Genomic DNA, 24,786 nt, shown 5'->3' with positions numbered 1-24,786 from the left:
TTTCAGGAATCAAGTAGGGATATTCCCAATAACCAACGAAATGAATTGCCAAAACATTCTGAAACATTTTCAAATTTTATTGATTGACGAGTTTGTTCTTATGTAATAGTTTTTTGGTATCGAGAAATCACGTTCTGCTAAAATTTAATACAATTATAAGAGAAAGTTTAAGTGAAAAGAAAACATCTTCAAAAGAAATCTATGAGAAATTACCTAATTTCAAAAAAGAGAACACTGGACAACGTAAATTTCGATACTGTTATTTTTTATTGAAACCATGTTATATGAAGGTGTTGAAACATTAGTTCTTCACCAAAGCTTTTACATTAAAATAATCACTTTGATTTTATCTAAAAAATTGTTTTTCTAAAAACAGTTAAAATGATAAATAAGACCTTGAGACATAAAAACATGAGTTCAACCTTTTGTAATTTTTCATACGTTGGTGAATTCAAACTCAACTGACGGTGATAGAGTACACTATATTTAAAAAATATACATGTTAGGCGTTTGATCGAATATATAATATTTCAATTGAGAAATAATAATACAAAGAACACGATTTCAAAGATTAAAATAGATTATTACACAGCCATGAACTCCAATTATCTATATTCACTGACTCATTTTGTCACAAAACTCCATGCAACTACATGCTCTCTGGTTATATTTAGTATTTTCGATGCTTTCGAATCTAAATCAACTCTACTTAATTCTACTCTAAGAGTTTGTACACCAAAGGAGCAAGTTATATTAGAAAAAAAGTGCTCCAAATGTGTGAACGTCTTGATGTATTTAACATGGGAATATCCAAGAGTTTAAGTTACTATAGCAATTGCAAGAAATATTAGTGAAGTTTGTGAAAAAAGTGAAGGTATTATTTTGATAGTTAAAATATAGTTACAAATGATTGCAAAGTTGTTTTGGCAAAATTGAATGCGAAGAGGGTCATAAACAGAAGGAAATTTATCAGAGAACATGCGAAGAACTAGATTTCACTAACTACGACCTGATGAGCTGTATCCCAAAATTTTTTGAAACTTATTTAAAAAATCATGGATATTTTAGAAAATTTCTCCCGTTTCAAAAAGTTAATATGATGTTTCTTTTAATTATATAATTTATTTTATTAGGAATTACTAAAGACTGTTTTTTATTATTTTACTGTTACTTTTAATTAAAATCTCGGCGGTTCAAGCACAGAAAAAGATGATCTTTTGTAATTTGCCTAACTTACCTGCGTCATTAAATTTCCAAATAATTTCAATTGCTCAAAATATTCAGAACTTTTCAAGTTTTTATTAAGATTATTGTGATTTTACCTGAAAAAAACCAATCAAATAATGAACTAAAATCTAGGTTATAAAATGGTAAAAGTGTTCTGAATTTTCGAAAATCCGTTTTTGACAAATTGTTTTAAAAAAACTACTGTTTCAAAGAAACTTGATTTGGACCAAATTGGTTTTTTTCCACATTCGTATGAACCAGTTGAATATAGAAAAATGTAAAACAATGAAACTGGATTTTTTTTTCATAAACCGTATTAAAATTATCTTGAAACAGTATGCACTTTTATTTGTCAAATTTAAGTTTCCGGCACTTTTTCACATTTCCAAATGAATTTTACTTTTTTTTTACAAAACTGTATCTTTTCGCGCAATCTAAGTCTAATTGAGCCAATCTAAGTGAGCATACTAAATTTTTAATAAACTATCGTAAACACCAAAACAACAATATGTACTGTTTTATAACTTTTTTAAGAACTGCCTGTTTTAGTATACTTTTAATGTATCATTATACACTAAAATTTGCGGTTTCATTGACTTTATAAACTGAAGTTCATTATTAATTCTTCATTGTGTTAATCATAATACAATCCCCATTTAATTTTAATCACTTTCAGTGAATTCAAGTTTCTACGACTTGCACGTTCTATATTTTCTCATTTTACCTCGGTATGTATTTTATTTTATTCATTTTTATGCAACTACATTTAGAAATTAAACTGTTTCATTTCAGTTTCACTGTTCCTTCTAACAAATTTTATATTATTTTTTGTGCTTCATTTTTTGAGCCCGTCTCACGTTTTGTTCATACTTTGCGCTTAGATTTTGCCTAAGCTTTGAATGTTGTTCAATAATTAAAATATATGTTCTCTTGATAACTATAGAAAACTATTGTTTCACTACATTTTTATAACACTCGTGATTTTTAATATTGGTAATATATCTGGTTTCTCGATTTTCTTGATGTCGGGGGTTAATTAGTAATATTATATGTCAGAAAATAGTCGTTGACTTTAATTTATTTGTCATGGACAGTACAAGAGTACCCAGCTAAAAACTGACGTAACTTCAGAACCTAATAAGTTACAAACGTTTACAAAATAATTTTAATTTTTTCGGTTTTTTTTTTTCAATCAAAACCGAGAAACGGAAATATAGAAAAATCGGAAAAAAAAATTTAGTGAAAACTCCAAAAAGGGCGGTTTCTCAAAAGGAATTTAATATTTATGTAACTACTTTTTCATAAACATGAAAGGCCCTGAACATTTTTTTCGATTATTTAGGTTCTTCGGTTTTGAGCAAAATCTAAAACGGAAAACCTAAGGTAAAGTAGTTAACAATGATACGTTCAATTCAAGCACATAATATATAAAGTTGATGAAACTGTAAAAATTTAGACAATGCTGCATTATGCAGCTGTGCGTTTCATTCGAGAACAGAATGATTTATAACCATTTAATTCGGATGAAAACAAAGTTGTGCTTCATTGAGAACGTTTTTACTAAAAACTGAGAAAACTTGACAACTGTTTGAAACGGCAAATATTAAAAGTGAAATTCGTCAATTTAATTTTTTAATTTTTTTTTTGTTTCAAGTTGTTTTTGAATTTTAAAAAAGACTAAAACTGCATATGACATGCTATGGAGCAAAAATTGTACAGTTGCTAGGATGCTCAAGTAATGAGGCAGTTGGCCTGTTACGCCAAAGAAATATCTAACAATAATTGCGAAAAATTGTATGTAAAAACTAAGAAAAGTAAAACGTCACGAGGCTTAATTTTTTGGCTGTTTCACAATGTTCATAAAAAATTCAAACATTTTCAGTCCTTCGTTGCAAGCTTAATAAACAAGTAACGGAAACCATGTAAAAAGATACTGAAGCTATTTTTCCCCGGAAAACGGCGAATAAAGTTCGAAAACAAAACCGCGAGCCATTTAGATAAATTTTTATACACCTATATACTTGATTAAAAAGATGGGAAAATGGATGATTTCTTGAAGGTCCTAACTCCAAAAATTTTGGCCTTTATTATTATGTAGAAGAACACATGTATCGTTATATTGTAATTTAAATTTTTTTTAAAAACTTCGTGAAACAGTTGCAAAAATTGAAAAATTTTCGTGACTCGTTATATTTTTTTAAAAAATAAAATTGTTTATTTCAGTTTTATTGATCCCTTTTTAGTGCCGCGTTTACACTGTGTTCATAAAAATGTTTTGTATATTTTAAAGATTTTACAGAAAGATACTGAAGGTGTTTTTTCCCGGAAAACGTCAAATAAAGTTCGAAAAGCATCACTATCCTGCAATATTTATTTTTAACGTATCAATTTCTATGGGTATCATTTTATGAAATTTTGATACACCTATATATGTGAGTAAAGTGAATGTTTCTCGCTAACCATCCTGAGGGTTATAACTTTAATATTTTTAGATTTAAATACATGTATTTGTTATTTTAAAACGTAAAAACTTGTTTTACTGTCGTCAAATCACTCTCCCCAATGAAATAGTTGAGACACATTGATCATAAAAATAGTGAGTTTAAAAAAATTATGACGAATGCATGCTTGAAATACTATAATTTTAATCTACTTTGTGAAACATGATTTCTAAATTTCTAAATTTTCAAATTTTAAATGTCTGTTGAATGAACGGTAGGAAATATATTTTTATTGCCAAAAAAGGAGTTTATAATTTTGCCAGCATTTTCTATTATTCATCAACAAAAATGATTGAGTACTGATTATGAGAAATAAGTGAAATTGTAACCGTAACTTTTTAACAAATTTTGGTAGTCATTAACAGTTTCACTAGTTTGATGTATTAACATGTAGCTTTTCAGGTTATTAAACGTCACATTTGTTTCTAACAAGAAGTTAAGTCTAGTTTTACAAGTTTTTATTGATTTTTCAGCGTTTTCGAAACTCGCCCATTTCGCCTGAATAGTTTAAAAGTGGGAGGAGCAAATCGCTGATTGGTCTTGCAGTTCTCATTTTAGAGGTGATTCAAATAGGGAGATTTGAGAAAATTGATATTTTTTAATCGATTTTTACAAAAATTTCTTTTGTGGTATTTTTTGATGAAACTATAATTTTTGAGAAAACTAAAAATTTTGTACAATAAGTGCAATTTCTGTAGAATCTATTACATTTTCTGCGTTTCACTGATAGTTAATATTCAGAAAACCAATATCTCTCTTATTAATAGGTTTATTCTAATAATTTTGCAAAATTTATTTCAATACACTCTATGACGTCATAGCTGTATTACAATACATTTTTTTGGTAAGTTGACTAAGACAAAATGTGAATTTAATTACACTTTCTAATTTTCCGACACTACTTGAATAGCCCCATAAAATATTTAAAAGAAGTTGAAATGTTTCGAATAAAAAATTGTATAACTACTGTTTCAATGTATGCATAATTTCAGGAAATTTTTTTTGTTAAGTTTCCCTTCACGATAACACATCAGATTAAAAAACAAAACAAACATTTAAGAATTATCAAAAACTATGGGCAAATACAAAAATCAACTTGGGAACTTAATGCAATTCCTGTACAAAATAGTGTAAAATCAGTTAATTCGAATAAAAACCAGTTTTGCCTCAAACTGATTCAAGGATACCACAAAAGAAATTTTTGTAAAAATCGATTTAAAAAATATCAATTTTCTCAAATCTCCCTATTTGAATCACCTCTAAAATGAGAACTGCAAGACCAATCAGCGATTTGCTCCTCCCACTTTTAAACTATTCAGGCGAAATGGGCGAGTTTCGAAAACGCTGAAAAATCAATAAAAACTTGTAAAACTAGACTTAACTTCTTGTTAGAAACAAATGTGACGTTTAATAACCTGAAAAGCTACATGTTAATACATCAAACTAGTGAAACTGTTAATGACTACCAAAATTTGTTAAAAAGTTACGGTTACAATTTCACTTATTTCTCATAATCAGTACTCAATCATTTTTGTTGATGAATAATAGAAAATGCTGGCAAAATTATAAACTCCTTTTTTGGCAATAAAAATATATTTCCTACCGTTCATTCAACAGACATTTAAAATTTGAAAATTTAGAAATTTAGAAATCATGTTTCACAAAGTAGATTAAAATTATAGTATTTCAAGCATGCATTCGTCATAATTTTTTTAAACTCACTATTTTTATGATCAATGTGTCTCAACTATTTCATTGGGGAGAGTGATTTGACGACAGTAAAACAAGTTTTTACGTTTTAAAATAACAAATACATGTATTTAAATCTAAAAATATTAAAGTTATAACCCTCAGGATGGTTAGCGAGAAACATTCACTTTACTCACATATATAGGTGTATCAAAATTTCATAAAATGATACCCATAGAAATTGATACGTTAAAAATAAATATTGCAGGATAGTGATGCTTTTCGAACTTTATTTGACGTTTTCCGGGAAAAAACACCTTCAGTATCTTTCTGTAAAATCTTTAAAATATACAAAACATTTTTATGAACACAGTGTAAACGCGGCACTAAAAAGGGATCAATAAAACTGAAATAAACAATTTTATTTTTTAAAAAAATATAACGAGTCACGAAAATTTTTCAATTTTTGCAACTGTTTCACGAAGTTTTTAAAAAAAATTTAAATTACAATATAACGATACATGTGTTCTTCTACATAATAATAAAGGCCAAAATTTTTGGAGTTAGGACCTTCAAGAAATCATCCATTTTCCCATCTTTTTAATCAAGTATATAGGTGTATAAAAATTTATCTAAATGGCTCGCGGTTTTGTTTTCGAACTTTATTCGCCGTTTTCCGGGGAAAAATAGCTTCAGTATCTTTTTACATGGTTTCCGTTACTTGTTTATTAAGCTTGCAACGAAGGACTGAAAATGTTTGAATTTTTTATGAACATTGTGAAACAGCCAAAAAATTAAGCCTCGTGACGTTTTACTTTTCTTAGTTTTTACATACAATTTTTCGCAATTATTGTTAGATATTTCTTTGGCGTAACAGGCCAACTGCCTCATTACTTGAGCATCCTAGCAACTGTACAATTTTTGCTCCATAGCATGTCATATGCAGTTTTAGTCTTTTTTAAAATTCAAAAACAACTTGAAACAAAAAAAAAATTAAAAAATTAAATTGACGAATTTCACTTTTAATATTTGCCGTTTCAAACAGTTGTCAAGTTTTCTCAGTTTTTAGTAAAAACGTTCTCAATGAAGCACAACTTTGTTTTCATCCGAATTAAATGGTTATAAATCATTCTGTTCTCGAATGAAACGCACAGCTGCATAATGCAGCATTGTCTAAATTTTTACAGTTTCATCAACTTTATATATTATGTGCTTGAATTGAACGTATCATTGTTAACTACTTTACCTTAGGTTTTCCGTTTTAGATTTTGCTCAAAACCGAAGAACCTAAATAATCGAAAAAAATGTTCAGGGCCTTTCATGTTTATGAAAAAGTAGTTACATAAATATTAAATTCCTTTTGAGAAACCGCCCTTTTTGGAGTTTTCACTAAATTTTTTTTTCCGATTTTTCTATATTTCCGTTTCTCGGTTTTGATTGAAAAAAAAAAACCGAAAAAATTAAAATTATTTTGTAAACGTTTGTAACTTATTAGGTTCTGAAGTTACGTCAGTTTTTAGCTGGGTACTCTTGTACTGTCCATGACAAATAAATTAAAGTCAACGACTATTTTCTGACATATAATATTACTAATTAACCCCCGACATCAAGAAAATCGAGAAACCAGATATATTACCAATATTAAAAATCACGAGTGTTATAAAAATGTAGTGAAACAATAGTTTTCTATAGTTATCAAGAGAACATATATTTTAATTATTGAACAACATTCAAAGCTTAGGCAAAATCTAAGCGCAAAGTATGAACAAAACGTGAGACGGGCTCAAAAAATGAAGCACAAAAAATAATATAAAATTTGTTAGAAGGAACAGTGAAACTGAAATGAAACAGTTTAATTTCTAAATGTAGTTGCATAAAAATGAATAAAATAAAATACATACCGAGGTAAAATGAGAAAATATAGAACGTGCAAGTCGTAGAAACTTGAATTCACTGAAAGTGATTAAAATTAAATGGGGATTGTATTATGATTAACACAATGAAGAATTAATAATGAACTTCAGTTTATAAAGTCAATGAAACCGCAAATTTTAGTGTATAATGATACATTAAAAGTATACTAAAACAGGCAGTTCTTAAAAAAGTTATAAAACAGTACATATTGTTGTTTTGGTGTTTACGATAGTTTATTAAAAATTTAGTATGCTCACTTAGATTGGCTCAATTAGACTTAGATTGCGCGAAAAGATACAGTTTTGTAAAAAAAAAGTAAAATTCATTTGGAAATGTGAAAAAGTGCCGGAAACTTAAATTTGACAAATAAAAGTGCATACTGTTTCAAGATAATTTTAATACGGTTTATGAAAAAAAAATCCAGTTTCATTGTTTTACATTTTTCTATATTCAACTGGTTCATACGAATGTGGAAAAAAACCAATTTGGTCCAAATCAAGTTTCTTTGAAACAGTAGTTTTTTTAAAACAATTTGTCAAAAACGGATTTTCGAAAATTCAGAACACTTTTACCATTTTATAACCTAGATTTTAGTTCATTATTTGATTGGTTTTTTTCAGGTAAAATCACAATAATCTTAATAAAAACTTGAAAAGTTCTGAATATTTTGAGCAATTGAAATTATTTGGAAATTTAATGACGCAGGTAAGTTAGGCAAATTACAAAAGATCATCTTTTTCTGTGCTTGAACCGCCGAGATTTTAATTAAAAGTAACAGTAAAATAATAAAAAACAGTCTTTAGTAATTCCTAATAAAATAAATTATATAATTAAAAGAAACATCATATTAACTTTTTGAAACGGGAGAAATTTTCTAAAATATCCATGATTTTTTAAATAAGTTTCAAAAAATTTTGGGATACAGCTCATCAGGTCGTAGTTAGTGAAATCTAGTTCTTCGCATGTTCTCTGATAAATTTCCTTCTGTTTATGACCCTCTTCGCATTCAATTTTGCCAAAACAACTTTGCAATCATTTGTAACTATATTTTAACTATCAAAATAATACCTTCACTTTTTTCACAAACTTCACTAATATTTCTTGCAATTGCTATAGTAACTTAAACTCTTGGATATTCCCATGTTAAATACATCAAGACGTTCACACATTTGGAGCACTTTTTTTCTAATATAACTTGCTCCTTTGGTGTACAAACTCTTAGAGTAGAATTAAGTAGAGTTGATTTAGATTCGAAAGCATCGAAAATACTAAATATAACCAGAGAGCATGTAGTTGCATGGAGTTTTGTGACAAAATGAGTCAGTGAATATAGATAATTGGAGTTCATGGCTGTGTAATAATCTATTTTAATCTTTGAAATCGTGTTCTTTGTATTATTATTTCTCAATTGAAATATTATATATTCGATCAAACGCCTAACATGTATATTTTTTAAATATAGTGTACTCTATCACCGTCAGTTGAGTTTGAATTCACCAACGTATGAAAAATTACAAAAGGTTGAACTCATGTTTTTATGTCTCAAGGTCTTATTTATCATTTTAACTGTTTTTAGAAAAACAATTTTTTAGATAAAATCAAAGTGATTATTTTAATGTAAAAGCTTTGGTGAAGAACTAATGTTTCAACACCTTCATATAACATGGTTTCAATAAAAAATAACAGTATCGAAATTTACGTTGTCCAGTGTTCTCTTTTTTGAAATTAGGTAATTTCTCATAGATTTCTTTTGAAGATGTTTTCTTTTCACTTAAACTTTCTCTTATAATTGTATTAAATTTTAGCAGAACGTGATTTCTCGATACCAAAAAACTATTACATAAGAACAAACTCGTCAATCAATAAAATTTGAAAATGTTTCAGAATGTTTTGGCAATTCATTTCGTTGGTTATTGGGAATATCCCTACTTGATTCCTGAAAATTGTCTCTGTAAACACTTTCAGACACAGTTTTTTTTCATAAAAATAGTTTTCAGTGATTTTGTTAAGTTAGCCACAATTTGTCTCCCTTTCCAAAGATGCGATTTCCAGCGAAACAAAATATTGATTTCACTAAAAATAGTCACAAAACGGTGTGGCAAACTACTTTTTTTTTTATTTTTGCGGCCGTTGCTCATTCTCCGATCAATTATCTATTAACTTTCATTATTTTGATGTAAAAATTGGTAGAAAAACGTAGAAAAACCTTTTAACATTATATGGATAATAAACTTGAATAAATGGCTCACTATTTCACAATTTGTTGAAACAGGCAAGTTTGATGTTGACGGCAGCGAAAAAACTCAATTTAGTGCGTTGAACAACTGCTTAACACTGAAACAAACTTTTTTTCTTGATTATGATTTTTCAAATATTCACCCAATAAAGTTTTTATAACTGACAATAAGAATCTCATTTCCACATTCTTTATATCAAACAATTTGTTTAGAGTTTAGCAAGTTGGAGAAACTGTAAACTTTAATTTAAAGTAAAAAAAAAACGGTTTTCAATTGTGAGCTCCTCTAAATGGTTAAAATTTCTCCAAATTTTCAAATTAAAAAAAAAATTAATCATGTTTCCCATTGAAGCTGAAAAACGAAAAATGTCTACGTTTTCATTACATTGTTTATAGGCAAACTATAATTTCAGAAGTCATAAACTCTAAAAGTTTTCAGTTTTGCTATCTCTACTGACTTAACACCAAACAATTGCCCAACCAATCTGTTTCAGCAAAATGTGAACTAAAATTATTTTCTAAACAAATTGGTTCCACATAGTATATTTAGAAAAGTGACTAGTAGTGTGCTAGAAAAGTATTATGTTAGTTCTAGTCCCATTTTTTAAATTTCAACGAACCGACATTAAAGTAAGGATGAATAATCAATTGCCGTTGCCTAATTTTCTTTTCGTAAATAGAGACTTAAGATTTCAGAGAAATTGGCGGAAAAACTGAAAACTCTAAGAAAAACAATAAAATCAAAAATTTGCACGGTTCGTTCAAAAATGTAGACTAATTTGGAATAATTTTGTGAAAGAAGGAACTTATTTGTTGAGCCTGTAGAAAAAAATTTGTAAAAATGCTTTGATTTTTCATGTTGGAAAATTGTTTACTGTTTCATAATGAACTTAAACGTTTTTCAATTATAATAAGAATACTCACTCAGAATACTCCCATTACGAAAAAATCCTAATAATGTGAAAAAATAAGATTTCAAATGATGAATCAAATGAACAATTAAGATAAGCCAATCAATAAATTTGTAAAAATGCAAGAATGCCAAAAATGACGTCACTGATTCACGTGCGGGAATTCGAAAATACTTCGGGAATTTTATTTTTTCTTGTAAAAATAATAAAAAAAATCACTAAAAAATTAGAAAATTAGAAAATTTTTCAACAGTTATATTTCTGATTCTCTACCTTTAAATAATAATCTACATTTTATACATGTTTTATTCGTTAAAGTTTCCAGACCGTTTCTAGTGAGAACCTTTGTCAATGTTAGTTAAGCCGAAAAAGTGCATACACAAATATATTTTGGCAGTTTATGTACATCGCAACCAGTTTAAAACTGTTGTCTTTCATTCCTGATTGTAAAAAAAAATAAAGAATCCTTTTCATTATTGAACAAATATTTTCTACAAATTCATTTAATATTTTCCTGAAATAAGAGAATTTAGTTCATCCTCATCGGAAGTTTGCTTTCATTTCCTGGACCGTACATTTGTGACTCCTTCATGTTCATATTAAAATAACTGTTGATTTGAAAAAAATCATTATCAGAGCAGAGCAAAATGTTGTGACACTCGTGAGGTCGTGAAGTTCCTATTGAAAAATCTTAAATTTTCAGGTTTTATTCAAATAGTTTCTGAAAGAAATTTACTGTTTCAGGTGAAAGACAATTATCAAGTTTTTAAACATTTCACTAGTCTTCAAATTGTTTGATTTTCATAAACTAGACAGGAAAAATTAACCGAACTTTGAACTTAAATTCTTAATTTTTGATATCTACCATTTTCATCTATAAATTATTTTCCGTTTCACTATACTTTTAAAAAATAACCACAATGTTTCAACCTATTGATGAAATCAAAGTATTGCTAGTTTGAAGAAAAGAAGTTCATTTTCAATCACGATTACTTTGGATACATTCTAAATCTGAAGTTGTTGAAACAGCAATTTTTTAATTTTTTGAAATTGTCGCAGAATGTTTCAGGTAGTCTGGATAAACGTTCTCAACTGAAAATTCTCAAAATCGTTTAAATAATTGATTAAATGTTGGAAAATTCTGTATTTTCATTATTTAATCTAATTAGTATCAAGTAACATATTCGACACAAAGTTGGTCATTTTTTCAAGTCATTCATGAAGTTAACTATTTAAAAAACAATTTCATCATTGTTTTATTGTTACTTCTGATAATTAAAAATTTTGATATCTAATGTAAAGAATTTTCAGGCTTCGGTTTTTGCAAGAGTTAGGACATCTTTAAAAGAAATAATAACAAATCCGAACTGAATTGAAAAATTTTATATTTAAAAATTTATTTTTTTGTCGAATATCCCGAGATACTTAAATGAAAAACATTTACTGTTACAAACATTTCACAAATACTTGCTTAGAAATAGATTTTAATTTTCAATGAATTAGAAAGAAATTTATTTTAAATTGATATTTTTCAATAACTTTTGAAATGTTTCCTGTATGCATTTGCAAGAATGAAGTTTCCACATTATGTGATTTCACGTGTTATTGTTTAAAATTTTACATGACACGCAAGAAGAATTATAAAACAAATTCATAGTTTTTCTAGTCAAACTCTTGAAACAGCATTTTTATTTTAAACTTCATCATAATTTTTCGATTCAAAAAAAATAAGTAGAAGTCGACATTTACACTACATTCAAAACAAAAACATTTTGAGTCCAATTATAAAAACAACTTGACACTAAATAAAAAACCATTTTACCCTTCATAGAGATGTACAAACAAAAACTATATCGATAACTATTCTTAACATAACAATATGAAGCAGGTTTTCTTTCATCATGAAAATATTTTGCCTCTCAACGATAATACAACAATACTAAAATTGTGCATTATGGACATCAGATTACATTACGAGCAAGTTTCCATCAAAAATTCATTTCTAAACAAATGCTTGTAAAATCAATTTGCTATAAAAAGATCTCTGAACAATTACTTTTTCGCAATAAAAAAAAGGATTAGATAATAATGAAAACAGTTGGAACAACAGTATGTCTAAATATGTTGCTATTGAAACAGTGTTTTTTTTTAAAACTTTTCGGTAAAAAGTTTAATGAGCATTGATTTTTGTAAAAAAAATAGGTTTTGTTCCAAAGTTCAAGAATAAACACTTTCCTTGTAAATAAAAAAATTTGAAAGTATGTTCTAAAGTTATTAAAAAAAAACTGTATTTTAAGGAAAAACCCATTAGCCAAAGCATAAATAGCGAAAAACTAAAATTTTATTCACTACCAAAAACCGAGAACATTGAATTTTGATCAAATATTCAAGAAATATTAAAACAACTTGAAACATGACTTCTAAAAAAATTTGCATAGAACTCATAACATTATGGCAAAATTTTAACTTTTTTTCACTGTTTCAAAAACTTTTGAAAGCATATATATCGTCAGAATTTATAGTTGATATGGTAAATTGTGAACATTAGTATGCCATTCCATGTAAATTAGAAATTTGCAAAATAGTTTGGGATAATACATGTTTTATTAACTTGTCAAATTCATTTCATGTTAGGTTAATAATCACTTTTTTCAAAATAATTTATATTATTTTTTCATAAAACAAGCAGGTGAAACAACGGCATCGTTTAAGAACAATCATCACAAATCTTAAGGATATACTGAAAAATAATAATTTGAAAACACAATTTTTATTGTGCTTTTCACGTTTTCTTCAGCATGAAACAATTTTTTTTTTAACTAGCTGAAGTGGCTGGAACAACAATATTTCCTTATTTCCTGCCTCAACACGACGAAAACTAGCAAACTCCCGATAGTAACCTAAGATTCCAAAACAATTTTTGAATTCAATTTTCTTTCTTTGCTCTTTGTAATTCAATTTCTGTAATGGCTTTTCGTGTTTAATCAATTATCTGTCTACAGTTCTGTTCTAATTTTTTTTTCAATCCAGAGCTTCACTGCAAGCAAAGACACATGAATCCAAATGTTTAATGAGTATAGTGAAATAGTAGAAATTTCGAGGTAAAACGTTATGCGTTCTCCAAAGAAGGAAGTACCAAAAAATGTAATTAAAAAAATTATACATCTTTTTAATTGTTGTCTTTGAAATTGAAGTGTATATAACAATCCTGTATATAACAAAATTTTAAATTTGTTGGTGTCCAATTTTGGTTTTCAACACAAAGTAAACATTGCTGTTTCTTAATTAATTCAATACGTTTTCATATTTTTTAGGTTGGTTTCAGAAAAAAATTGGTATCATCAGAATTATTCTTTTAAAAAAATCCAGTGAACTGTTGTTTATCCCCACTACACCGTCAATCACTGCTCTTTCACCGTCTGTGTGCATTGACGATTGTAGTATACTATCATAACACTATCATAACCTCATAACATAACATAACATAACATAACATAACATATCATAACATATCATAACATAACACTATCATAACTTATCATAACAATTTTGAAACAGGTTTTCATTTTTCATTGCTAACATTTTTTTCTGCCGATGCAAAAGCAACAAACTGAACATTCTATTAATAGAGTAATGTTTCAATATATCGTCAAAATTTATAGTTGGCATGACTTTATAGTTTATCTATTAAATGATTGGCTGTATCAATTGATCAACTGTATGTGTTTTTTTAAAAAATTTTCTCCACGTCTCTCCGAGAGCGAGTGTAAATAAATAAAATTAAGTTAAATATCATAAAGTGTGAGAGTTGATATGGTACATTGTGAAAATGTATACGTCATTCTAGGGCTCCGATCCGGCGTCGCTCCCACGCCGCGATCGAAATCTTTATAGCGATGGGCGGAACCCAAAAAGTGTTGGACGTGAAGCCAAGTTTGCTCCGAATAGTGCGATAGGATATTATTTGGTGAAAATTTGGCTAACGCTGAAAAGTTATATTATATATTAACAACGTGTTCTTTGGCAGACCACTATTATTCAAAAATCGAATCTAATAATGAAAACAACGTGAAACAGACTCAAAAAAAAATCATCTAGAATTATTGATACGGTCGGTATAGTTTTTCTCAAAATAACACCTTCAAGCACGTTTTTATATTTAACATTTTTTTTCTGTCGATGGCAATACAAACATACAAAAACTTTTTAAAATGAATTTGGGAAATTATTGTTTCAATATGTTGTCAAAGCTCATAAACATTTTTTAAACAATTATTGTGAACAGATAGTCAACATTACTATTATAATCATTGTTTTCACAGATCTGATTTCAAAAAAACTGAAAGTTAACAATTATTCCAAGGAAGTAATAACTTGTATTACAATAAAAATTTGATTTATGTTAGGTTCCATTACGAGCAAATTGCTATTGAAAATTCATTTCCAAACCAATTTTATAAAATAAAATTGCCATTAAAAGATTTCTGAACGACTACTGATAATAGCGTGTTGAAACGTGAATCACAGTTCAAAAAAGAAGGCGCAAAAGTGTTTTAATTCAAAAAAGCTAAAAAATAAATAGTCAGAGTTTTGAAAAACAAAGGAATCATTCGTTTTTTTTGGATTCTTTTTCTTTTTTGGTTCTTTTTTTGGATCTATTTTAGTTTGTAAGGTTAAATATTGTTTCATAGATGAAATAAAACTGATTGTTGAAATCTTCCTGGAATTTAATGATATTCTGAAACATTAGATTTTAAAATACACTGCTTCACCAAATTTAGTGACTCTGGCCGTTCACCAAAAATAGTGACTCTGGCCGTTCACCAAAAATAGTGACTCTGGCCGTTCACCAAAAATAGTGACTCTGGCCGTTCACCAAAAATAGTGACTCTGGCCGATCACCAAAAATAGTGACTCTGACCGTTCACCAAAAATAGTGACTCTGGCCGTTCACCAAAAATAGTGACTCTGGCCGTTCACCAGAAATAGTGACTCTGGCCGTTCACCAAATTTAGTGACTCTGGCCGTTCACCAAAAATAGTGACTCTGGCCGTTCACCAAAAATAGTGACTCTGGCCGTTCACCAAATTTAGTGACTCTGGCCGTTCACCAAAAATTGTCCAAATTGTTTTTTTTAATTGAATACTACGGTAGAAGTTGCTAAGAGATATTTTGCGCCACGAATGTAGATATTCTCATTATTCGACGGTTTTTATACAGAACATCTTAATATTATATATTCCCCTTTTAAACTTAAACACTGAAGAACGATTAAACTGTTTCGTGTAGACATTTGTTGAATCTGCAGATTCTGCATGGAGTTATGCCTAAAATAAAAACATTGTTGGTTTGTGGTCAGGCAGTGACCGGTTTATTGAAGATAGAACAGCTCCTAAGAGCTGGTATAAATACAGAATAAGTGGGGCCGAGAAATAGGAAGAATCTTACAACGGGAGACAAGGGGGAAGAATGCAACTTAGACTGCAAGGCAATCATTGTGATATTAAAAGTGCTATGAGTCACAAGAAAGGAATGATATGAAAAGAAAGGGACGAGTTCTCCTACAAACATAATGATAAATTCTTTTTTTTTTAATAAAAAAACTGCTTCAAGCGCGTAATTTTAGAAAAACGTAGGATTTAAATTTTTTATAAACGAATTTACAATTTTTACAGTTTCAACACTGAGACTTAAAGTTTGTTTTAATCATAGTGTCAATGGGGCAACAACAATTTCGTTACCACAACAATTTTCCAATCAATAAAAAGTTGATGTGTTTTACAAGTTCTCCATTTGCAGCACATTCCAGTCTATCAGCCTTCAGAAAAGCCCGACGGAAGAAGACTTTACCACCGACACAGCTTGATGCTCCGAGCAGCTTTTTCGGCTCTGCAGACCTGTCTCTCACCTTTTGCTTTTTCAACTTTTCGAAATAATATACAACTTTACTCTGTGGAAAATTAAATTTAAAAAAAAACTTGCCACCAATGCATTTATTAAGCATTTAGGAATTAAATAATGTTTCACTGTTTTCATAAATTTGACAAAGTTTTCGAATTTTAGTTATATCACATTTGATGACCATTTTTTAAAGAAACTCCGGTAATTTTAAGAAAATTTCATTCAAAAAGTCAGAAAACGCTTTATAAAAGCTTATGAAATCCGTGCGAGACCCATTTACCATGATTCAAGACGTATTTGTTTTCAAAAAATTTCACAAATTCTGCTGAGTCGGGTTTATTTCGAAAGTTGTAGTAGAAAATATTCGAGTACTGTTTCAGGTTTTTGTTATTATATAATTTTTAACATTTATTTGTCCAATTTCTTTTTGAGACCTTTTTTTTTAACTTTTTTCATGTTTCACTAATTTGAAGAAGCTGCCTAATTTTTGGAGCAATTGTTTTTCTATTCTCTAAAAGTATATTCTCATTTAACAAATATTTTATTCTACTAACCATTTTTCGAAATAAAGTTTACTGTTTCCGAATGCCGATAAACTTAATTGATTTTTAAACAGTTTAAATATAAATAAAAATGCCAATTTTCGAGAATTTTTGTGACAAATGGTGTCAAATATTATATAAGCTCTAAAATTTGCGAAATAATAAAAAATAAGGTAGGCACGGTAGGCATGTCCGCCTGGGAGCAAGCCGGGCTATCGTGGACCTCTCGAATTTCAAAATCTGTTTTTGTAAGGTTCTGAAAAAAAAAATTAAAAATCAATATAAAAATGCTCGGAACTAACCAAGTGGCGAGAAAAGTGTATGCTCTGTTTCACATTTTCTACATAAAATGATCATTTTTTGATGATTAAATCAAATCAATCAAGGTTTTCAAAACCAAAAATTCACATCATTCTGTAATATATATGTTGAAAATAAGAACAAACTTCGAATTCCCTAATCTGACCAGGAAAAATCGAAAAACAGAACATTTCACCGTGAAATTAGTATAGAGCTGTTAAGTGTTGAAAAAAAATTATTTAAAAAAATCTACCGTTTCAAAAACTTTACAAAATTATCAAAGATTATTGTGCTTTACTTTGCCTCGTATTATACCAGTCAAATTAAAAAAATTAAAATTTTTGCAAAACAAAAACTGAAAACACACAAAAGTTTAATATAAAATTTTATTCATAAAACCTTGAAAATCACATATTATCGCAAGAATCGCAAAGAAATTTGATAGAAATTCGGGAGAAATTACACGTAAATCATCAGCATTTGACCAAATAGAAAACCATATGAAAAGTGAAGAATTATGCCACCGGATTGTAGGAAATGTGGAGGAGGAGGGGGAAAAGAAAAGCGCCCGACATCTTACGGGTTCTGGCCCGTCAGGTGTCGGACGCTTGATCATTTGAAGACCTAATTTGCATATTGATTATGAAAATTATTTTGTTGTAGACTATTATTATGATGTGAGTATGGAATATTCGGATGATTATACACAAAACCATCATTTCGTGGAAATGGGTAACTGGTACTTTCAACATTTCCATAATTTTGCTGTTCCATGACTTGAGATGGGTAATTATTTTGCTGAAAATTCTGGAAATACTGTGGTTGTTGATACAAATTCGGATAGTTGACATTCGGTGTGTATCCAGCATTTAATGGTGGATAACCAGGTGGTGGAGGGAAATTGTAGAATGTGGAGGATGTTGTGGAGGAGGGTACTGTAGGTCTTTGGGTTACTGTAGAACCACATTGAGGGAGGTGGGATGGTCCTGGAAATGTTGAAAATGTGTTTTTTTTTCATGAGCAATGGTTTTTGGCAACTCCAGAAACACAAATTTTAGAACATGTTTTTTACTGTTTCACAATGTTAATAAATTCAAATTGTCGAACAATTTTTCAATATATCAGACCGTTTCAAATATCATTAAATCACAAACCTTGAATATTACTCCCAATTCGTCGTGTTACTGTTGAACCACTTGGTACAGTACCCAAATCCTCAAAACTGGGTCTCGAAGCGATTGCATTCGAAACGTTTGAAGCGTCAAAGTTGAGACTTATCAAATGATTCTCGGCGTGATTGTTCTGAAAAATGAATAAAATTTAATTTCAAAACAGTGTGGATACCATAGCAGAATTAGGATCATCAGACGACGATTGGGTGGAAGAGGGTGCCTGGAACACGTAGGGAGACAATGGAAAAAATGTGGGAAATGGGAAAAGTAGGTATTGTGGAATTGCTAGAAGCACTGAATAAATCTTAAAGCGAAGGAAAATATGGAGTGAGTAGAACAGTTGATTTAATTTTAGAAATACTTTTTTTTAGAAATTAACGTTCTTGTTTGAAGGATTTAAATAGTGTTAAAAACATTTAAATGTTGAAAATTGAAATTATCTGCCAACACGAGCGAACTAAAAAAATTTTAAAGTGGAAAGAAAATATAGAGTAGATGAAACAGTTGATTTAATTTTTTTTGTTTCAAAATTTTCAGTTTCTCGAGTTGTTAATATAAAATTGATTTTTAAAGCTATTCCATATAACAAATCGTCGAGAAATAAGAATTTGAAAAAAAAAACAAATTTCGTACTGTTTCAAAACGTTTATAAATATCAGTTATATAATTTCAGCTTTAATTTCTATCTTCTTTCAGATGGAACATAATAAATTTTTAATAAAAATGTAGAATAATTTGTTTTTCTTCTAAAAATTAACATTAGGTGAGTTTTAAAAAAATCATTTCTTATTAGCTAAATATAACAATTTGATTGTTTAAAAAAATAAATTTGAAAATTGATAAACTTCTATTCACTTTATGTGATTCGTTTTCAAAACTAAATCATAAATAAAGTAGATTTAAAAAAAAAACAAAACGGAAGAGTTTGGAATTGGAATTCTCAAGAAAAATTGTATGTTTCAACTAGTTTTGAAAAACTAATGACTAATGGAAAAACACAATGATGTGCAGGTCGCTTATGAAGAAAAATATTTCATATTAACTTACTGGTATTTTGAATCACTTGAAAACTGTGAAAAGAATAAGTAACTCATAAAAATTTCAGACTCTTTATGTCTCATGGGGAACTTGCAAACACAAAGGAAACGAAAAAAAAATGCTAAAAACATATAGCTCACCCTCAAATCATCCAACATTTCAGTAATGTAGAAATTGTTTGGAGGCTGCAAAAGTCGAAAATTCTGTCGAGCAGGTTCTTCGCTGTCCTCATCGATAGTTGCTTGTCGTTTCTGAAAATATTACTCGGTTAGAGAACTGCATAAAATATGAAAGAGTCTGGTATTGAATTAAATGATAGCCACGAAACAGTAAACTTTTTTTTTTCAAAAAAAAGTACAATTTCGTCAAGTTAATGTAAATCATGTTCTAATTTAAAATGTGTTGCGAGTCTGGTCTCTTTTGTATTATTGAAAACTATAATTTAAAAAAAAATCGAAAAAAATAATCATTTTTTTTGGCAGAACAATGTATTTCTACAATTTCTTGAAATTTCAAAATTCATATCAAAACTGACCAATAATGCTCTTGGAGGAGGCAACCTATCAGTTTGTGTACTCATTTCCTTCTTCTTTTCAGCTTTCGCCTTTTCCAAACTCATTGCCGCCAGCTCGTCGACTTCTTTGAAAAATGGTTCAACTGTGAAACAGCCGAATAAGTCAGTGAGAAGTGGAATTTCTCCTTGATTTGAAAATGTTTGAGCAAATTGGAGATTTTCACTCATCGCATTTGCTAGTTCCTGCAAAAATTGGGGAACATGAATTTGGAGAAGTTATGAACTATAAAAGTAGTTTAGAATAAATTCGAATGAGGCAAGTAAATATGAATCCAAAAACAAACAGTTCAGATTTATAATAAATGAATATCAAACATTGTTGAAACGGTAGATTTTCAAAATTTTAACTTTTAAATGTGTGACTGTGTAGAAGCAAAGTTAAGATTTTAATACTTTAAAATTTCATTTTCTTTCTAGTTGAACATTTCCAAAAAAATTGTGAGTTAACCCTCTACAAATATTTTTCTCGTCGTCAAATCAGTAAAAGCCTATAACGTTTAAAGCGCCTTGAACAAATCACTCGAAACCCATTGTTGCTTATCATTACACGAAACGGAAAAAAAGTTTTACCATTTTTAAAAAAATCAATTTTTAAAATAAAACAACGTTTCAAATCCCTTAAAAACTCTGTTCAACGTCAAACAAATAAAACAAATATGAACTTACTGTAACAGTAGCCAATGAAAGAAGTATATGTCCGTAACATACATTCGGTGTCGGACTTAATCGAACCTCCTTAACAATTGAAAAAAGACAATCAGCAATTCGATTTCTCAGCTCAACAATCTTTTCAAACAAAGAATCCGATACATCTTTTGCCAGAGGATTCAGACAAATCATTGCATTCACGCAAACAATTTCCTCTTCTCTCATACCATATTCCCGATATACTGCTACAAGCTCATTTAGAGCACGTTCCACGAGTCCGTTGCCGAGGTGACTGAAATTTTGAAATGATTTTAAGAAATACAAAAGTAATGAATTCTTGAAAATGCTGACTAATATAATAGTTTACCGAAACGGAACGAGAATAAACATTTCAAGTTGAAAAATTGTTCACTGTTTCAAACTTATTTGAAAAGTGCATGATCTTTTTGAGGCTTTAATTACAAGAACATCGAACCAAATAAGTGAAAATTGTCTTCAAAATATAGACAAATCAAGTATTATTCTCAAATGGCATTATCAAAATATTTTATTATTTTTTGATTTCCCCGTTAATTTGCTGTCAAACTCACACAACGTGGCGTGGCGTCATAAGTCTTAAATAAGAGCAAAGAACATATGTACATATGAAAATTTAAAGTCGTGAAAGCATTTGTACAAGTAATATTCTCAATTGGCATTATCAATTAAACAAAAAAGAATTTTTTTAGAAATTCATTTCTAAAATGAAGAAATACCTAGAAAACAATTTAGTTGATTTTTAAAAAATTTCACTGTTACACTAACATTATTTTTGTGTTTGAAATTAGGAAAAAATGTTTCTCAAATTGTTGTAAGGTTTTGTGATTGCCTCGCTAATTTTCCGTCAAGCTCCTAAATTGGACACATATGTACTTTATAAACAAATATGAATAAGAAATGTTTACTGTTTCACATTGTTAGTGAATTCTAGCTAGCTATTCTATTTAATATTGAAACTTCTCATAAAGTCCAAGAAAATAATTCAAAAAAACTAAAACTCACTATGTGTCCTCATACATTTTTGATATATTCCGTGGAACATATGCAAAATTACAAAGGCATAGAACATTCTCATCCTGACAAGCTTCTGCTGTTCTCGCACAAAAATTGAAGACCATAAGTGGGGCGAATGAAGATTTGACCAGTGCTATCTGAGGGAATATTATTAATTAAGCGTGATTTTTAAGTTAAAATTGGGAATTTTTTTGAAAACAATTTGAAACCAATTTTTTTGTGCAAATGATGTTACACTAAAAATGAAAAAAAGCTGTGTGGCGTGTACTGCAGAAAACCTAATATTTAGGCCCCGCCTTCTTCTCGTCCACTCACGGAGAAAAGGCAAAAATTTGGACCCCAACCAATATCAGGCCGCCAACATCTCACAGGTTCCACGCGCAGCTATGTTTAACTCGCAGCGGGCGGAGACAGCTCACCACGCCCACAGCGAGTTAAACGCAGCGGCGCGCGGAACCCGTGAGATGTCGGCGGTATGATATTGGTTGGGGTCCCGAATTTCGCCTTTATCCCGTGAGTAGACGAAAAAAAGGCGGGGCCTAAATATTAGGTTGTCTGCAGTACACGCCACGCAGTTTTTTATTTTAAGTGTATTTGCAGTCAACATTAGAAAAATCCTGAAAAATAAAATTTTGGAATTTCGGAATTTTGGAATTTTTTTTTAAAGACTTTTGAAACAGTAACTATTGAAAAAAGGTGTTCTGTGTCAACTTCTCACCTTTTTTTCAGCGAAATCAAAGTTTTTCAAAGAGATTTAGTATCAGGCCAGAAAGTTGAAGAAAAACTAGCAATTATAATTAAATCCACTTTAAAACTAAATTTGAGGATAAAGCCATGTAGCAAGTAATGAATGGAGAGCGCTTTGTAGAAACAAACGTCAGTTAAATAAATAGGGTGAAGCAATATTTTTTTTTTATTTTTTTCAATTTTCTAAAACTTATTTTTTCTAAATTCCATTATTTTCTCACTTTGCAAAGAATATTTATTACCTTATCCTGAGGCGTTAGGTGTCCCAACAGTGGTGACAGCGATTCAACCCAATCAATTGCAGCAATCAACCTCCGATAGGCAATTGCACATAACTCATCATTTCCAGCCATTCTGTATGCTTCATATCTCATTTCTGTTCGTTTTCCTTTTAATTGAATCGGTGTTTCAATGATATCACTGAGCTTATCAATTCCTTTCAGCGGGTACAGTTTTGATGCTTCTTGTTGTGTATCTCCTTTCATTACCTGTAATTAATAGAAATTGTGTCAGCAGCCGACGATAACCGAGGCCCCCGCGCGAAATACCTACTTTTGTCTCAATATTCAACAGTGTCATTAATATTGTTCTCATCTCAACCGTCATCTTTTTCATCCACTCCTCGCGGCTTTTTGTGGTCCTACCACGATCAGTTTGATCGCACGTGGCTACTGTAGTTGTCGGCTTACGTGGCTTTGGAGGTGCGTCTCGGTTTGGGCGGACATCTGAGATATCATATTAAATTTGAAGGATGAGTACCGTTAAAACAAAAGCTGAAACATTTATGGGAAACTTGAAACTGAAAATTTTTGAAATAATTTTTGTCTTAAAAAGGGGAGTTCAATAGTATTTAATACATTCGAAACTGCTATATTGTTCCAAATATGTTTAACTGCTTTACTGCATAATTTTTTTTTGTTTTTGCTATATTATAAACGGAAAAATTAAATATTGAATTGATATCAAAACACAAAACGTATAAAGTCTGGAAAATCAAAAATTGAAAAAAAAAACTACTGTTTCAAGAATAAAATTTACTTTCAGGTATTAACTGAAAACGATTTATTTTTATGTATATTCGAACTTATGTCACGATTTAAAAATCGTATAGAAATAAATAAAAAATTCCAAAAATTTTGGATTGAAAATAAAACTCACAAGCAGGATTCATTCCTTCGCGTAGGCACTTATTGAATCTACAGCTTCTGCATTGGGTTTTCTCTGAAAGAAAAAACACAATAAATTGACTTTGGTAAAGGAAAAACTGTTTCAAGCGCGCAATTGCATAGGTTTTATGATTAAAATTATTTAACGAATTTATAATTTTTACTGTTTCAACACTAAAATATACATTTTGACTCAAACAGAATGTCAATATGACTTTGATAGCTTTCAAAAAGTAAAAAAAAGTAAAAAACTGCGCAATTCCCAATGTCAAACTCACGCAAAACACTAACTGTACACTCTCCATTTGCAGCACATTCCAGTTGATCAGCCTTCAGAAGAGCCCGACGGAAGAAGCCTTTACATCCGACACAGCTCAGTGCTCCGTAGTGAAGAGCAGCTTTTTCGGCTCCGCATACCTGAAATGTAATTGATGTGCCCCATAATTTTTTTACTTTAATTTACGGGAATTTGCAACTTGTAGCAACGAAGATTCAGGATAAGTTTTGTATTTAAATCTTTGTCAACTTAATTTAAAATTTATAAAGCTCTGTTTCACCTTCTCCAGGAATGGCAATTGCTTTAGACAATAATATTAATTTATTGAAAAAAACTTTCCCGTCCTAACTACATATACGAAAACTCACGTGATTTTTCAAAATATGTGCCCCTTTGTGAGTGGTTCAATGATGCAAACAGACTCTAAATTCCGTAATCCGATAAAACAAAAATTGGTCACAGAACATTTTAGTGAGGAACTTTTAAAAGTGTGGAAACTTTTTTTATAGGAAAAAAATTACTGTTTCAAAAAGTTTAGAACAATTTTAGAAATTTTTGTGCAATACTAGTCTAACTTTGCAAAGATTTGAAACTAACTTTGCAAAGATTTGTGGACGAGCTGCTGCCCAAATTGCTGTCCTCGGTTTCTTCGTCAGAATCTGAAAATTTTAAAGTTTAAAAATTTTTGGTCAAACAGGGAATCATACCATTCAAAGTAATCACATTGCTACTCCCAGAATTTCTATTCACATTTGAACTGTTACCGCCAGAAGACATAATTGATGTCAAATTAAATTGAAAGACTTTGCAATGAGATTGATTATCTGAAATTGAAAAAAAAATGATTAGATGAAAAGAAAATTGAAGAGAAGATTCAAAAAATCGAAAAT

At 29.5% G+C, this 24,786-nt stretch overlaps 1 protein-coding gene, 73 non-coding genes and 1 pseudogene across 77 annotated transcripts; 40 read left to right on the top strand and 35 right to left on the bottom strand.

The window, feature by feature from the left end:
* Window positions 1-235: 235 nt before the first annotated feature.
* 21ur-3283 lies at window positions 236-256 on the bottom strand. The gene has a single exon (NR_062978.1).
* A 383-nt stretch (window positions 257-639) lies between these two features.
* Window positions 640-1,086, top strand: Y73F8A.39 (annotated as a pseudogene). The gene is made up of 2 exons: window positions 640-868; window positions 901-1,086. Coding segments are annotated over exons 1-2 (415 nt in total).
* A 1,518-nt stretch (window positions 1,087-2,604) lies between these two features.
* 21ur-1400 lies at window positions 2,605-2,625 on the bottom strand. Its single transcript, NR_062977.1, has one exon.
* A 132-nt stretch (window positions 2,626-2,757) lies between these two features.
* On the bottom strand, window positions 2,758-2,778 carry 21ur-4436. The gene has a single exon (NR_062976.1).
* A 539-nt stretch (window positions 2,779-3,317) lies between these two features.
* On the bottom strand, window positions 3,318-3,338 carry 21ur-1503. The gene has a single exon (NR_062975.1).
* A 488-nt stretch (window positions 3,339-3,826) lies between these two features.
* 21ur-292 lies at window positions 3,827-3,847 on the bottom strand. Its single transcript, NR_062974.1, has one exon.
* A 139-nt stretch (window positions 3,848-3,986) lies between these two features.
* Window positions 3,987-4,007, bottom strand: 21ur-1511. The gene has a single exon (NR_062973.1).
* A 732-nt stretch (window positions 4,008-4,739) lies between these two features.
* Window positions 4,740-4,760, top strand: 21ur-6163. Its single transcript, NR_062972.1, has one exon.
* A 5,338-nt stretch (window positions 4,761-10,098) lies between these two features.
* 21ur-10978 lies at window positions 10,099-10,119 on the top strand. Its single transcript, NR_062971.1, has one exon.
* A 368-nt stretch (window positions 10,120-10,487) lies between these two features.
* On the top strand, window positions 10,488-10,508 carry 21ur-4039. Its single transcript, NR_062970.1, has one exon.
* Window positions 10,509-10,933: 425 nt separating this feature from the next.
* Window positions 10,934-10,954, bottom strand: 21ur-9196. Its single transcript, NR_062969.1, has one exon.
* Window positions 10,955-11,257: 303 nt separating this feature from the next.
* On the top strand, window positions 11,258-11,278 carry 21ur-12447. Its single transcript, NR_062968.1, has one exon.
* 21ur-6128 lies at window positions 11,261-11,281 on the top strand. The gene has a single exon (NR_062967.1).
* A 131-nt stretch (window positions 11,282-11,412) lies between these two features.
* Window positions 11,413-11,433, top strand: 21ur-1310. The gene has a single exon (NR_062966.1).
* On the top strand, window positions 11,416-11,436 carry 21ur-1542. The gene has a single exon (NR_062965.1).
* Window positions 11,437-11,440: 4 nt separating this feature from the next.
* Window positions 11,441-11,461, bottom strand: 21ur-8351. The gene has a single exon (NR_062964.1).
* Window positions 11,462-11,966: 505 nt separating this feature from the next.
* Window positions 11,967-11,987, top strand: 21ur-8187. The gene has a single exon (NR_062963.1).
* Window positions 11,968-11,988, top strand: 21ur-10018. Its single transcript, NR_062962.1, has one exon.
* A 106-nt stretch (window positions 11,989-12,094) lies between these two features.
* Window positions 12,095-12,115, bottom strand: 21ur-14943. The gene has a single exon (NR_062961.1).
* On the bottom strand, window positions 12,096-12,116 carry 21ur-6330. Its single transcript, NR_062960.1, has one exon.
* Window positions 12,117-12,298: 182 nt separating this feature from the next.
* 21ur-5558 lies at window positions 12,299-12,319 on the bottom strand. The gene has a single exon (NR_062959.1).
* Window positions 12,300-12,320, bottom strand: 21ur-13923. The gene has a single exon (NR_062958.1).
* A 453-nt stretch (window positions 12,321-12,773) lies between these two features.
* Window positions 12,774-12,794, bottom strand: 21ur-11342. The gene has a single exon (NR_062957.1).
* Window positions 12,795-12,821: 27 nt separating this feature from the next.
* Window positions 12,822-12,842, bottom strand: 21ur-13322. Its single transcript, NR_062956.1, has one exon.
* 21ur-850 lies at window positions 12,825-12,845 on the bottom strand. The gene has a single exon (NR_062955.1).
* Window positions 12,830-12,850, bottom strand: 21ur-5182. The gene has a single exon (NR_062954.1).
* Window positions 12,851-13,000: 150 nt separating this feature from the next.
* 21ur-3900 lies at window positions 13,001-13,021 on the top strand. Its single transcript, NR_062953.1, has one exon.
* 21ur-12274 lies at window positions 13,002-13,022 on the top strand. The gene has a single exon (NR_062952.1).
* A 138-nt stretch (window positions 13,023-13,160) lies between these two features.
* 21ur-8867 lies at window positions 13,161-13,181 on the bottom strand. The gene has a single exon (NR_062951.1).
* Window positions 13,182-13,494: 313 nt separating this feature from the next.
* On the bottom strand, window positions 13,495-13,515 carry 21ur-13279. Its single transcript, NR_062950.1, has one exon.
* 21ur-1222 lies at window positions 13,501-13,521 on the bottom strand. The gene has a single exon (NR_062949.1).
* A 276-nt stretch (window positions 13,522-13,797) lies between these two features.
* Window positions 13,798-13,818, top strand: 21ur-697. The gene has a single exon (NR_062948.1).
* 21ur-10064 lies at window positions 13,799-13,819 on the top strand. The gene has a single exon (NR_062947.1).
* A 150-nt stretch (window positions 13,820-13,969) lies between these two features.
* 21ur-8581 lies at window positions 13,970-13,990 on the bottom strand. The gene has a single exon (NR_062946.1).
* A 167-nt stretch (window positions 13,991-14,157) lies between these two features.
* Window positions 14,158-14,178, top strand: 21ur-2593. Its single transcript, NR_062945.1, has one exon.
* Window positions 14,159-14,179, top strand: 21ur-12106. Its single transcript, NR_062944.1, has one exon.
* A 306-nt stretch (window positions 14,180-14,485) lies between these two features.
* 21ur-14966 lies at window positions 14,486-14,506 on the bottom strand. Its single transcript, NR_062943.1, has one exon.
* 21ur-3819 lies at window positions 14,489-14,509 on the bottom strand. The gene has a single exon (NR_062942.1).
* Window positions 14,491-14,511, bottom strand: 21ur-13721. Its single transcript, NR_062941.1, has one exon.
* A 240-nt stretch (window positions 14,512-14,751) lies between these two features.
* On the top strand, window positions 14,752-14,772 carry 21ur-757. Its single transcript, NR_062940.1, has one exon.
* 21ur-10926 lies at window positions 14,754-14,774 on the top strand. The gene has a single exon (NR_062939.1).
* Window positions 14,755-14,775, top strand: 21ur-467. The gene has a single exon (NR_062938.1).
* A 155-nt stretch (window positions 14,776-14,930) lies between these two features.
* Window positions 14,931-14,951, bottom strand: 21ur-5478. The gene has a single exon (NR_062937.1).
* Window positions 14,952-15,159: 208 nt separating this feature from the next.
* 21ur-9229 lies at window positions 15,160-15,180 on the bottom strand. The gene has a single exon (NR_062936.1).
* Window positions 15,181-16,196: 1,016 nt separating this feature from the next.
* 21ur-2217 lies at window positions 16,197-16,217 on the top strand. Its single transcript, NR_062935.1, has one exon.
* A 324-nt stretch (window positions 16,218-16,541) lies between these two features.
* On the top strand, window positions 16,542-16,562 carry 21ur-2310. Its single transcript, NR_062934.1, has one exon.
* Window positions 16,563-17,293: 731 nt separating this feature from the next.
* On the top strand, window positions 17,294-17,314 carry 21ur-10132. Its single transcript, NR_062933.1, has one exon.
* A 205-nt stretch (window positions 17,315-17,519) lies between these two features.
* On the top strand, window positions 17,520-17,540 carry 21ur-6229. The gene has a single exon (NR_062932.1).
* Window positions 17,541-17,589: 49 nt separating this feature from the next.
* nhr-5 (Nuclear hormone receptor family member nhr-5) lies at window positions 17,590-24,729 on the bottom strand. 3 transcript variants are annotated; one of them, NM_001276894.4, is made up of 13 exons: window positions 24,604-24,729; window positions 24,494-24,555; window positions 23,898-24,036; window positions 23,612-23,674; window positions 23,006-23,178; window positions 22,696-22,941; window positions 21,695-21,843; window positions 20,672-20,945; window positions 19,967-20,188; window positions 19,572-19,682; window positions 18,566-18,613; window positions 18,376-18,523; window positions 17,590-18,207 (listed from the first exon to the last, which is right to left on the bottom strand). In NM_001276894.4, the coding sequence occupies exons 1-13, from the start codon at window positions 24,671-24,673 to the stop codon at window positions 17,846-17,848; spliced, it is 2,067 nt and encodes a 688-aa protein (NP_001263823.2). In that variant the 5' UTR covers window positions 24,674-24,729; the 3' UTR covers window positions 17,590-17,845. The 3 variants fall into 3 exon arrangements, 2 of the variants coding, with proteins under 2 accessions (NP_001263823.2, NP_001379260.1); NM_001392445.1 differs by lacking the exon at window positions 18,566-18,613 and having other exon boundaries at window positions 17,594-18,207; window positions 24,604-24,726; NR_101983.1 differs by lacking the exon at window positions 18,566-18,613 and having other exon boundaries at window positions 17,846-18,207; window positions 23,911-24,036; window positions 24,604-24,673.
* On the top strand, window positions 18,339-18,359 carry 21ur-6347. Its single transcript, NR_062931.1, has one exon.
* On the bottom strand, window positions 18,667-18,687 carry 21ur-5451. Its single transcript, NR_062930.1, has one exon.
* Window positions 18,829-18,849, bottom strand: 21ur-13347. The gene has a single exon (NR_062929.1).
* Window positions 18,830-18,850, bottom strand: 21ur-2994. Its single transcript, NR_062928.1, has one exon.
* Window positions 19,073-19,093, top strand: 21ur-7942. Its single transcript, NR_062927.1, has one exon.
* Window positions 19,395-19,415, top strand: 21ur-3112. The gene has a single exon (NR_062926.1).
* Window positions 19,398-19,418, top strand: 21ur-11066. Its single transcript, NR_062925.1, has one exon.
* 21ur-8947 lies at window positions 19,696-19,716 on the bottom strand. Its single transcript, NR_062924.1, has one exon.
* On the bottom strand, window positions 19,697-19,717 carry 21ur-11870. Its single transcript, NR_062923.1, has one exon.
* On the top strand, window positions 19,835-19,855 carry 21ur-2194. The gene has a single exon (NR_062922.1).
* On the bottom strand, window positions 20,496-20,516 carry 21ur-13438. Its single transcript, NR_062921.1, has one exon.
* Window positions 20,962-20,982, bottom strand: 21ur-7607. Its single transcript, NR_062920.1, has one exon.
* Window positions 21,108-21,128, top strand: 21ur-14597. Its single transcript, NR_062919.1, has one exon.
* Window positions 21,112-21,132, top strand: 21ur-6024. The gene has a single exon (NR_062918.1).
* Window positions 21,490-21,510, top strand: 21ur-12744. The gene has a single exon (NR_062917.1).
* Window positions 21,491-21,511, top strand: 21ur-4926. Its single transcript, NR_062916.1, has one exon.
* On the top strand, window positions 21,643-21,663 carry 21ur-14285. Its single transcript, NR_062915.1, has one exon.
* On the top strand, window positions 21,644-21,664 carry 21ur-4719. Its single transcript, NR_062914.1, has one exon.
* On the bottom strand, window positions 22,543-22,563 carry 21ur-4022. The gene has a single exon (NR_062913.1).
* 21ur-4128 lies at window positions 23,188-23,208 on the bottom strand. Its single transcript, NR_062912.1, has one exon.
* Window positions 23,414-23,434, top strand: 21ur-15274. The gene has a single exon (NR_062911.1).
* Window positions 23,516-23,536, top strand: 21ur-13020. Its single transcript, NR_062910.1, has one exon.
* On the top strand, window positions 23,698-23,718 carry 21ur-9866. Its single transcript, NR_062909.1, has one exon.
* On the top strand, window positions 23,829-23,849 carry 21ur-4932. The gene has a single exon (NR_062908.1).
* 21ur-10790 lies at window positions 24,214-24,234 on the top strand. Its single transcript, NR_062907.1, has one exon.
* 21ur-8692 lies at window positions 24,463-24,483 on the top strand. Its single transcript, NR_062906.1, has one exon.
* Window positions 24,730-24,786: the final 57 nt, after the last annotated feature.

Source organism: Caenorhabditis elegans, chromosome IV (genome assembly GCF_000002985.6).
Source record: "Caenorhabditis elegans chromosome IV".
NCBI lineage: Eukaryota > Metazoa > Nematoda > Chromadorea > Rhabditida > Rhabditidae > Caenorhabditis > Caenorhabditis elegans.
Note: the sequence above shows the minus strand (reverse complement) of the source record. Positions and strands in the feature narration are given on the sequence as shown.